General features: G+C 39.4%; 1 protein-coding gene across 3 annotated transcripts in view; it reads right to left on the bottom strand.

Annotated features, from left to right (window-relative positions):
* htr2cl1 (5-hydroxytryptamine (serotonin) receptor 2C, G protein-coupled-like 1) overlaps positions 1-12,485 on the bottom strand; it is a 152,049-nt gene that overhangs the window by 19,808 nt on the left and 119,756 nt on the right. Inside the window, exon 2 of one of the 3 annotated variants that reach the window (XM_017710233.2) lies at positions 10,275-10,895. In XM_017710233.2, the coding sequence (XP_017565722.1) occupies positions 10,275-10,665 (391 nt within the window). In that variant the 5' untranslated portion in view covers positions 10,666-10,895. The remainder of the gene's footprint in view (positions 1-10,274; positions 10,896-12,485) is intronic. The other 2 variants (XM_037545011.1, XM_037545012.1) reach the window with 2 other exon arrangements.

The raw sequence follows: 12,485 nt of genomic DNA, 5'->3' as shown, positions 1-12,485 counted from the left end.
TCATTAACCCAATAATGTCCATATCAGAAATTATGTATTTCCTGAGGTCTATATGCTTCTGAACAAATCTGAAGAAATGCTTCATTGATCAAACCGCATGACATTCATCATAATGCATTTTAGCTTTTGGTCAACTGGACATGTTTAGCAAAATAACCAAATATACAATTGGTTGTGAATAAAAGTATGAATATTACATGCAATCAACAAAATTATATTATGGCAGTGTTCTACAGGGCAGTACGGTATGATTACAAATCCATGATCACTCATTTCATCATCATTTCCATTGCCATTACCATACCTGATTACCTGTGCTGAATTTGATTACTGTACTTGCCAAACTGGAACGTAGGTGGAGCTGCTAAGGGTGCCAAACACTGTTTGGGCAAAATGCACTCATTACAGAATCATCCTGTGGTGTCACTGGAGTCGGATGACCACACAAAGTAAACAGAACCCTGCCTCCTTTTACGGTTTTGTTGGGTGATGAGAGCTGGACCCAGGTACTTGACCCCAGCTGCTTCTGGGGTTCAGATTTGTAACCATAGCTTGCTATACTGTACTGCCCAGTGGAAAAACAGAATTAGATGCCTTTTGTGATCATTTTGTGAGTCGCAATGATTTCTGGCCACGGAAGCTTACATTTATGTTCACTTAGTCCCTTGCCTCTTGAAGGGGTCATCTAACACACTTCACTTGCACTAATACAGTAATGGAGTAGCCCTTAAGATGACCGATGAGTAGTTATAGCTTTGTCATCATGGCTTTGTCATAGTCAAGCAATTGCTAGAAGAATACTTCAGCATATCCCAGCCTAATCTCTGTCTGCTACATCTGTAGTGTATGGTCGACAATGGACAATAATTTTAATGCATTTATTTGTTCTTGAGCAGCAATAACCCATTGACTGCTTTGAGTCCATGTGTTCTGTTGTAAGTAGTGAAATACATCCAAATTATTGTCCATGCTAACTGATCATATGCTACAGATGAAACAGATGAAGACTAGGTTGGAAAATGCTCAAGTATTCATTTAATACTGGAGCTAGAGAAAAGGCTGTAAGCAGTAATGTGTGAGTTTTTATAACTTAATACATTTCTATTTTCAGCTCTCTCATAACATTAAATGCAATGCTTAGCTCATTGGATAAACATCAGGATAAATGGCCCACCCCTAAAAGCATTCATCACTAATCAAGTTAGAAAGCAAATTCCAGCAAGATGACAGGGACATTGGCACTGCAAGAAAGTGGCAGTGCATTAAAAGCAATGACTCAGCATGGTCATTTACCAATGTTCTCAAATGAAAAATGCAGTACATAAGAAGTCTTTAACATTTTCACCCCTTTTCTGGCAGTATGAAGTCCCATGGCCCCTCATGCTGACTCAATTGAAAGCAGCTAAGATACCAATATTTACATCTCTTTTGCTCTCTCTCACTCTCTCTATTTCACTTGGCCTAGGGCTCCAAATGAGGCTGTGAGCTGAATATTAGGTACAAGAGGAGGCAGCTCCCTTCTGCTTACTTGTGTATGATTGATGAAACTGACTTAAATGACCGAGGATAAGCAGATCTGCACAATTTCTCAGCTTTGTGTAGGTATGAGAGAGACAAATAACTGGAGGATATTTTACTCCAGGAAATATCTACACAACTAACCAATATTTTATGTTTATATATATGTATGAGAAGCGGCTTAGAAAATGTGTGTATGTGTGTATATATATTCTGCTTTGTTTATTCTAAACCATACTTGCCTTATTTGAATACCATATTCATAAAATAAATCCAGAAATGATTTTCACTACCCATAAGCCTCACCTCAAGCTCCCCCCAGGTTTACTCAGACCTGTATTCTCATGCTTGCTGTCTATGCTTTTGTTAGTATGATTGATTTCTTCAATAGTACCCATACTGCACCTGAGAAATTGCTTATTGGCCAGTCACCCCATGGTTACCTCTAAAGAAAAATCTGCTGCATCTGTAGCCCCACCTCAATATGAGGTTTAAAAGAGGGCATTTAGTCCTCTAATACGTATATGTGAGCAGAGACCCTTTAAATGTTGATGCCACCCACTGTGGTAGCTCATGCTTTGCTCTCTACACAGCATTTAAAAAACTGGTCAGAGAGATGTCTCTTTCCATTGTTTGGGAATTCACTTGATTTGATAATGTTGCCTTGGTTATTGCTAATATTGATGTGCTAATAAGTGGATACAGTCTTTAAGCAACACTACAAAAGGTTCACAGAAGGGTTAACTGATTCAATTTAAAGCAGTTGTAAATTTTAACAAAAAAGAAACTTGGTTACAATCTAGCCAATGCCACCAGATTTCTGTGTAATTAAATTCATTCAGAGTGGTTTGATGTGAAACAGGTTATTGTATAGAAACCTATTGACTCAGATTTCTTTACACAGGTGGTAGTATTGCACATCAAAGCATTCTGAATGACTTTGTGCACAACCCCAATTCCAATGAAGTTGGGACGTTGTGTAAAACATAAATAAAAACAGAATATGATTATTTGCAAATCCTTTTCAACCTATATTCAATTGAATACACTACAAAGACAAGATATTTAATGTTCAAACAAATAAACTTTATTGTTTTTTGCAAATATTCACTCATTTTGAATTTGATGCCTGCAACACGTTCCAAAGAAGTTGGGACAGGGGCATGTTTACCACTGTGTTACATCACCTTTCCTTTTAACAACACTCAATAAGCGTTTGGGAACTGAGGACACTAATTGTTGAAACTTTGAAGGTGGATTTCTTTCCCATTCTTGCTTGATGTACAACTTCAGTTGCTCAACAGTCCGGGGTCTCTGTTGCCGTATTTTGCGCTTCATAATGTGCCACACATTTTCAATGTGAGACAGGTCTGGACTGCAGGCAGGCCAGTCTGGTACCCGCACTCTTTTACTACGAAGCCACGCTGTTGTAACATGCACAGAATCCTTGCAATTGCACGTTGAGAAACGTTGTTCTTAAACTGTTGGACTATTTGCTCACACAGTTGCTCACAAAGTGGTGAACCTCGCCCCATCCTTGCTTGTGAACGACTGAGCCTTTCAGGGATGCTCCCTTTATACCCAATCATGACACTCACCTGTTTCCAGTTAACCTGTTCACCCGTGGAATGTTCCAAACAGGTGTTTTTTGAGCATTCCTAAACTTTCCCAGTCTTTTGTTGCCCCTGTCCCAACTTCTTTGGAACATGTAGGCATCAAATTCAAAATGAGTGAATATTTGCAAAAAACAATAAAGTTTATCTGTTTGAACATTAAATATCTTGTCTTTGTAGTGTATTCAATTGAATATAGGTTGAAAAGGATTTGCAAATCATCAAATTCTGTTTTTATTTATGTTTTACACAACGTCCCAACTTCATTGTAATTGGGGTTGTACATCTCTATCATTTAAATACACAAAAAATATTAAACATGTGGAATCATCATGTTTGCAATATATTGTCCACCCAGGCCTAAAATTATGCATGCAACATAAACTGAGCAATGTAATGAGCAGGAAAAAGACAATAAAATTAACACTGTCTAATAAATATCAGACAATAATACTAACAGGGTTAAGACTATTTGTAGACATTAGATGTCATATACAAGGTAAAATTAGTCTTTATCATAGCATCAGCATCGACTGTTAGCTTAGTTTGTTTACCTCATGCAAACAGCAAAGATAGCAGCTGTGTCCCATTTCAGGGGCTGCATCCTGTGGAGGCTACATTTGAAGGCCGACTGCATTACAGCGGTGCGACTAGGCTGTCCCATTTCAAAGGCTCCTTTGTACGCTAGCCGAGAAATGTGCCTTTCTTTTCTATGGCAAAGTAGAATCCAACGGGTGGATCCTGCACTAGCCAACATATTCACTGTGTGTGAGGATTCAAGAACATGGCGTAATCAGCAGTGACCGGCAGCTGAGGAGACACTTTTAAATGGAAGTATTGGATTTAAACTGAGGTGAACAATACTTTAAAGAACTTTGAAAGAACTTGACAGGAGCAGTGTTTTGTGATGCAATGGTAAGGGCAGGAACATCAGTGCTGTGACGCAAACAGAAAACGTGCCGTAGCGCAGACTGTCTCATTTCGGTTCGGCCTTCGTGGCTCTAGGCAGCCTTCAAAGGACACTCATGGACTGCATACTTTGAAAGATCCGTATCATAGAGAGAGGAACCTGAGATGTTTCAGTGTTATAACAGGCATATGCACTGATGCACATGACTCTCATAAAACAGCTTTCTGTGATCCAAATGATTCTTTCCATGGTGGTGTACCTTAGGTTATAATAAACTCTCAAGCATCATTTAGCACAAAGACAGATATGTCAGGAAAGGATGGAAAATTGGATTACACATTGGCATGGAAAATCGTAAGGAAAACTAGCCTGTCAGATGAGTCTCTGTCTTGTGTGTGCAAGAAGCTCCCTCCATGTTTTTGCTGAAAAAGATCATAAGCATGCTAAACACGGTCATTTTGTAATGTTTGTTCCTTGCAATAATTCACTAATTCATGTTTTTGATTGAAATTGAAGAAAAGTATTTTGTAGAGCTGTATTTTTGGAGCACGAGGCATACAGCCAAGAGTGTATAATTCATTTCAGACTAATGACTGAAAACATTGGTGGAAATATTGTCAATTCTTCATTCCAGCATCAGCTTGAAAAGTGTCATATTAGCCACACAGAATGTGATGCGACTGCTTGAAAGGGCTGCAGTAGTTTAAGTTGGAGAACTGCTCACTACAGGGAAGATCTATATAGTATGTGCATGGTCGAATGAGTGGCAGAGGGCATGTAAGTGATGGATCATGTGTATGAGTGTATTTGTTTTTGGACATTTTATTGGACAAAAACGTTATGATTTCATAGGAAAACTAAAGAAAAGCAGGGGATAAATAACTTTGTAAAATGCTTTCCACAAAAGCTTTGCACTTCACTGTTTAACTTCTAGAGCCCTAAGTAATTCCTGGGCATAATGTGCTACCTTATTTTTAGGCTCACATTGGATCAGTTTCTTGTTGCACTCTGTAAATGTTGAATGTCTACAGAATGTGATGTAGGGACAAATCTAAACTAGATGCAGGGACCATTTACACCTCTCTGGGATGCAGTATAATATTTTAATGATTCATTGAATGAAAAAAAATCCAAAAACAGAAAATATTTGTGCACTATGGGTTCTTTACATTTTCCTGTTTTTGACATAATTTGAAAATGCCTGTTGCCCTTTACATTGTGTGTTAATTTCATGATGAATAGACCAAAACAAATGGCCCAAAATGACTTAGAAAGAGGTCTGGTTTTTTACAGAAGGTAAAAAAGAGGTTACAGAGGTTTTCTTCAGAAAAGAGCGATATACATATATAATACATATAAGCCCTGTGACTTCATGCCCTGACACTGCATAAGTATGGATGTCCTACAAATACATTAACCACATATACATTAAAATAATACTGAAGAGTTTTTCAACCTATTCTCTGATTACTGCGTCTATAGCCTATGGTCAATTAGACAATAATTTCAACACATTTCTCTGTACTCAGTAAAGGGACAGTCACTTGAAACACATTTAGAACAGAAGATGTTCTACCTAGATGCTGAAGTACTTTTAAAGTGCTTTATTGTCCATGGTTAGTGGCCATACGCCATAGATGTGGCAGAAAGAGATTAAAAACATTAGAATATTCTTTTAAAATATTTCTCTGATGTGCAATAGGCCTAGTCTTGAGGGCCAGAGGTGATCGTTTAACCCCTTAAATGACCAGGCTCTGCCAGCGGGCCCAAATTTGCGAAACTTCTATAACCTAAGTTAGAGTAGTTTAACCAGTTTGCTTAGCAAGTTACTTAGCAAAACACTACCTTTAATGTCAGTTTTATAATGCAATATTGTTTTTTTTCACCTCATGTAAAGTTTTCCGTGCACACACGACACATTTATATGCTTAGCTGGATGGACTTCTCAGCCATGCTACCTTACATCACATCCATGGGCTAACAATAGGCTTGTTGTCCACTGGACAATGTTGACAAACACACTATCACCTCCTACTTTGAACTCTGCCATGACAAGGCATTAGACTGGTTTAGAAACTTCACAATCAGTTTGTTACCACCCAAATAAGTTAACATTCTCACCCAGAATTAGCTCAGAATTTCTCATGGTTGTTCCAAGATGTTCTTGTTAGGAGATAACATCTGTCCCTGCAAGACTACAGGCCTAGCATCTCAGAGCTGTCTCATTAGTTTGTTAAACTGCTATCAGTTGCATTGATTCAGTGTGTGTAAATGGCACTTATGAACTGCCCATGTGCAGTCTCTCCTTACTTTTGTATATATTCCAGGTAATAATGAATTTAGTCAGGCTATAAGTCTTTGTCATATACCACCTGCTTCCACTTTCATTTGAGACTAAAGGAGACGATAAAATGAAGCGCGACACACACATACTCACTCACAGATTGTGAGTGATAAAGTTGATTGGATCGACCTTCAAGGTCACCCAGCCATGGCGCTAGAAAGTTAGCCGCCTGTCACACTTAGGCGCTCTACAGCTTCCTTTCAAGCACACGCTCATGAGCACTACTGGAAAAAGGAATCGGGGGGGTTCAAAATCTATCAGTGACTGTCAGAGGCACAAACTGCATGTGTGTGTGTGTGTGTGTGCACATGTGTGTGTGTGTATCTGAAGCATCATAACAGCAGATGATATTTTCCCCTGACAGCTTGCTGGCCATGATCATCGCAAACTGCCTGCTCATTTTAATGACCAGGCGGGAGATGATTCACATTCTAGCAGCCATGTGCACTGCTGATTATACTGTTATACATGCTACAGCACAAATAGTATTCATTTTTAAAACCTCTACATCTGTTTGTGTGTCTGTTTTGTGCATAAGTGCCCCTCCGTGTGTTCATAAAGGTTGTTGTGTGTTGATATTGAGAAGCTGAAAATTTAGAGTAGTTAATAATATTTGCTTAAAAGGCATCTCAGCCTAAAACTAGGGTTTATTACCTCAAATGTTATGTTATGCAGTATTCTGTAGCACTGCACTGTACCCCACAGCACCCCCAGCCTCATCAGTTCGACAGAATTCACTGTTTTGGTTGCTTTCATATGCCCTGCGATGGACTGGCGACCTGTCCATGGTGTATCCTGCCTTTCGCCTGAAGACTACTGGGATAGGCTCCAGCACCTCCCCGCGACCCTGACGGAGAAGCAGCTTAGAAAATGGATGGATGGATGGTTGCTTTCATATTTTCATTCATCATTGTTCTCTCACTACAGCAGCCAGCATGCATTACATAAATACATCAAAAACTGACTGCTAGCCTAGCCACTGATCTTCAAGGTAAAAAATGCAACCAAACCATTATGTAAAAATGAGCATTTGGGCAGGTCTTGATTTCATACTTCTATATCTGTCTGTGTGTGTCTGTTTGGCATGTAAGTGCATGTTCTTCATCACATCCTTTACAGAGGAAGGTGTGTGTTCTAACCAGTGTGTGTATAAAGTATCCTCTTCTTAGTCTTGTGGTGATGTGTTTGCATTGACAGTCTGAATGGTGCTCTAGTGATCAATATCTCTTTAAGGGCTACACTGCTCTGCACACAAATCAATAAGCACCTCTTCTTCTGCATCCACGTCCTGCTTTATCTTGTAGGACTAAACTACAGAAGAAGTAGTTGTGCTGGGTTAACTGAATGTAAATACATCTTCAGTGATCAATAGGGCAACAGAGGATGATGGCACTATTCACTCTGAGTGGATGCGGATGAGGAGGATCAGCGAAGCATCCCAAAAACACACACCCTTGACTGAGGCGAGATGGACATGGATGGCCCCGCTCTGTATAACAAGAGCCAGGGATAGTCTTTGATAGACAGCTCAGCTGTCCCAAGACGATCACAAGGGGGAACAATTTAGTTTCAGCCACAGGCGATGTTACTACAGACTTCTCGACAAAAGTAATGAAAGGTAATACAAACATTGCCAGTTTTCCCTTTTGTCTTTTTTTTAACTGTGAAGCAGGGATTACATAAAGCTGCTCCATTGTACTGTCTATCTTCACCAGTGTGTTACACAGTGTGACAAGAACATTTTACATTTTTCAGCTATATCTGTCTATCTGCATTAAGGGGCCCATGTCATGGAACAATGAGCTTTCTGGACCTTTTTGAAATGAAGAAGGGTCCTATTCACTTCCCTTTTCACACAGTCCATTTATGGTAGTTATGCTGCAAAAACAGGCTTATATGAATTCACTGTTTTTGTGACTCCATATGAAACAACTCATTTACTTATATCCCCCCTCTTAAACCTGCCATAGTTTATTTGTGCTGCTCTCTTTGGGTTCAGTAGGGTGAAGGAGTTTGCCCTCCATCCAACAGAACAGCTGGTTTCTACTTCAGTTGACCCTCCTATGGCTGGTCACTCTGCTTCTCCCTCCATTTCTTTGTCTGACCCAATTATGGTTTTTACTCAATCACTTTTGATATTGGTAAAACAAACACATTTAGTGCCTTAGTTTTTGGGGAAATGAAGTGAGCATCTTTTTTGTTGTAGCACCCTGGTCACCTGACAGGTCTGATTTGGTCACCTGACAATTTTTTCGTAAGGTCCTTCGTGTAGGGAACCTGATTCGGTCAGGTGACGTTTGCTTTGTAGGACCTGCTTTCATGTGAAGGATCAGATTCCGTCAGATGACATTTATTTTTTAGGATCTGCTTTTGTATGAAGAAGATCTGATTTGGTCATTTGACATTTATTTTGTAGGGTCTCACATGAAAGACCTGATTCAGTCACTTCTCATTTGTGTGAACAGTAAGTTTTTTAGGGTCAAAATTCACTTCAACCACAGTTCCTCATCTCAAATACACCAGCTCATTGAACACCAGCTCATTGCCAAATTACAAGGGACTACAACATCCACAGATACATCACAATGAAGTTATAAAGAGTGTTTCAGTCTGAACTGAGTGAGACAATACAGAGTAGCCCATCAGAATGTTGACATTTATATGTTGACTGTATTCCTACAGATACACAAAAAAAAACAAACAACTAAGCGATAAGCCGAGTTTGGAAAATGGTCATGTAAAAATAAATGTGACTTTTTAGTTTGTTATAAGCGGATTCCAAGAAAATAAAGAAAACAAAATAAAAATGCCCTTAAATACCCCCCCCTTTTACTTTTACTGTCATAATTGTCTTTCTTTTTATTTGCATTTCACATATGGTTCAAACCTTTTTGAAACTTAGGTTTGTTGTAGAAATGTAGGCTGAAGGGCAGGGTACCACCTGACAACGTTGGTCCTGTTAAAGGTTTAAGTAGAATGCGCTTATAGCCATCTTCTTATATTGCCATAGCAACATCACCTGTACATTTTCACAGTTTTCTAACAGACATTTCTCACAATTCACACTAAAGAGTGATTTAGAACCATAAAAGTATGTTTTAAAATATTTTTTATCATTTTTTAATCATTTTATCAATTATGAACCACTTAACCAACTCACAGCAAGAGCTAGGTAGGCTAAAGTACAGCCTCCAAATGGAAGGGTTACAACTAAGCTGTCTATGAGAGCTGTCTGTTTCCCACATTCAATTTAACTTATTTTTGTAACTTCTTACTCACAGAATGAGGAACTGAAAAAGTCATTTTGATGTTGGAAAAACATATTTTAGCTCTATCATGCTGATTTTGTAAAATGTTCCTTCTGAAATCATGGATGTTGATGGGGAGTTTTTCCCTTCTTTGCTGCAGTAACAGCCTGTACACTTCTGGGAATTCTTTGTACTTGATGTCAGAACATTGTTATGAGGATTTGATTGCATTCAGCCACAAGAGCATTACTGATATTGGATGATTAATTCTGCAGTACAAACTCTTCAATTCCTCCCAAAGGTATTGAACAGTGCTCCATCACTACAGAGAACATAGTTCCACTGCTCCATAGTACAGTGCTGGTGGGCTTTATATCTCTATACCTAATATTTGGCATTGGGCGTGGTGCCCTTAGGCTCATGTGCAGATCATTCTTTTTGGCGATGCTTATCTATGGCGATGTATTTAAATGCCACATCTTAATAGTGTATGTGGTCTTCTATTTTGTAGTCCTTTGTCAATCATTTTTCTAGTGAAACTAACCCCTCAGTCTGTTAATTGCAGAAATACACATAACAAAGATAATTAGATTACTTATGTGGGAAGAAATATTAATTAAAATTAATTTGGTGGGACTCACCATACAAGATATTGATAAGTGAGATGGGCATGACCAGGATGCCCACCAACATGTCTGCCACAGCCAAAGAGCGCAGGAAGAAGTTTGTAGCATTCTGCAGCTTCTTCTCCAATGACACAGCTAGAATAACTAGAATGTTCCCACCTATTGTCAGCAGGATAATTACTAGTATAAGCAGCGCTGGCCAGTTCTTCTCTTTGATCACCTCTTTGGCTACAGCCTGAGTGGAGGGTGAGAAGGAAGAGAGGTTGGTGACTTGGTCGGTCCAGACTAGGCTCTGGTTCAGGCTTATGGTGGTGTTCCCGGGCCAGATCATCCATCCACCGATGTCCAAAGGGGCAGTGGTGGACCCGAAGCCACCCAGAACTGGCCCTCCAGGAGCCCCCATCATTAGAAAACAAAAACTGCAGTTGCACCTCCAGGCCAGTAGAGGGAAAATAGCAAGTTTAATGGTGATCCCACTAGACTGAAAGGTTTGAAGGTAATGGAACGAAGAACAGATTCCTGTTGAGATTCAAACAGTCCACTGGCTATGCTAGGTGAGGGTAAAGTCTAGAGAATTAAGGATATCCATTGTGTCTCGTGCTCTTGTCCCTGCAATCTTGTCCTTGGAGCCAATATCTGCAAAACACAAACAAACATAATGAGAAGTGGCTTGAGAGTAAACAGATAAATAAGAAACAATCTGGTTTCAATTTTACTGTTTTGTGATCTGAATGTTTAGTGCTCTGCTCTGCAAGTACAATGAAAAAGAACCATGACTCACTTTCTGTGGAAGTGCATTTAAGTCCACTGCTGTCTGCAGAGGTTCAACTAGGGAGACCATGAAATCACACCTATGAGTCCATTTACACCAGACTAGTGAAGGCTAATTGAGTTCAGCAGGTTAAAATCATTCAAAATCGTCTACCATCCCACCAGCCAGCCTCACCTCAGGCAAGCAACTTATAGGGGGCACTAATTCCTGGAACAGATGAGGGTCGCATTCCATTTAATTAGCAGACAGTCATTCAGGAGGACTGTCAAAGGTAATGTCCATACTGAAATGATGGACAAGTTGCTAATTGTCCTTATGCACAGTTGGTCATTATGCTGCCATAAAGCACAATCTAATAAGCTTCCCAACAATACTGTCATTATATTGGCAGTTAGTGTATTCTTCAAGATACGAAGTATAATGTTACAGCCAATGCCTTATTACCGTTCGTTGCCCTGAAAAACCCACAAGTGCATTAGATACCATACATACATTGAGCCAGGAATACTAGTTTTAAACACCCATCACTGTTTCCACCGGTTATGTTCTATGATAGACTTGTAAATATTGTAGAAGATTACTAAATGGGTCTTATGTGAGCCAATTTTTTGTTAACAAAGAATGTCTGTGACTGACATCTAACAACTGATTGCCTCTTGTTTTTCTTTGTTTCTTTGCCTTTCTTTCATGCATCTTGGCTCTATCCCGAGAATGAATCTCCTAACTCTTGCACAAAGCAGACACGTACAGAAGAGCTCAGAGAACACAAGGGACACAAGAGAGTAAAAAATCAATTTTGCGATGTCACACAGGCCAGTTTGATTGTTAAACACTTGTGCATAAAACTTAATGTTTAGACAAGATATATGACAGTTATTTAGGAAACATAAACTTCGGAAATTCTCTGCATTCTGCTTCCCTAAGCCAAAGTGTAAAGTTTTAGACTACGCAGGGTGATATAAAGCCTTTGGAATTGTTTTTCTACATCCTCCACCTGACAAGTCATTGCAGCGTTCTTCCAATACAATATTGTTCCAGTTCCCCACTTATCCTTTTGCCAAAGTCACTGTACTGTAGGGGCGAGATAAAGCAAAAACAACAGCGGTCTAGAATAAATAAATCACTACATAATAACTTCTGTTTTGGCCTGTGGAATAACCCCCAAGTTTCAGGCTGTGCGAGTGGGAGAACATATAAAAATCACAGAGTGCCTGTTCAAAGGTGGCCATTAATCTCTCTGGTGGCAGTTTCAAGTCCCATTATAAAGACAGATAACATCTCATAGGAGACCAAGCACTGTGTGTTGCTGCTGTAACCAGTAACCAATAAGAAACACTAGACTTTTTCTAAATGCCTCAGAAATGGCCTGGGGTAAAATTGAGACTAAGTGTATGTCTGGGTGAGTGTGCAAAGGTTGGAACTACAGTTATAGCTGTCTGAGCCAATGTGTGTGA

Source organism: Pygocentrus nattereri, chromosome 2 (assembly GCF_015220715.1).
Source record: "Pygocentrus nattereri isolate fPygNat1 chromosome 2, fPygNat1.pri, whole genome shotgun sequence".
Lineage (NCBI taxonomy): Eukaryota > Metazoa > Chordata > Actinopteri > Characiformes > Serrasalmidae > Pygocentrus > Pygocentrus nattereri.
Note: the sequence above shows the minus strand (reverse complement) of the source record. Positions and strands in the feature narration are given on the sequence as shown.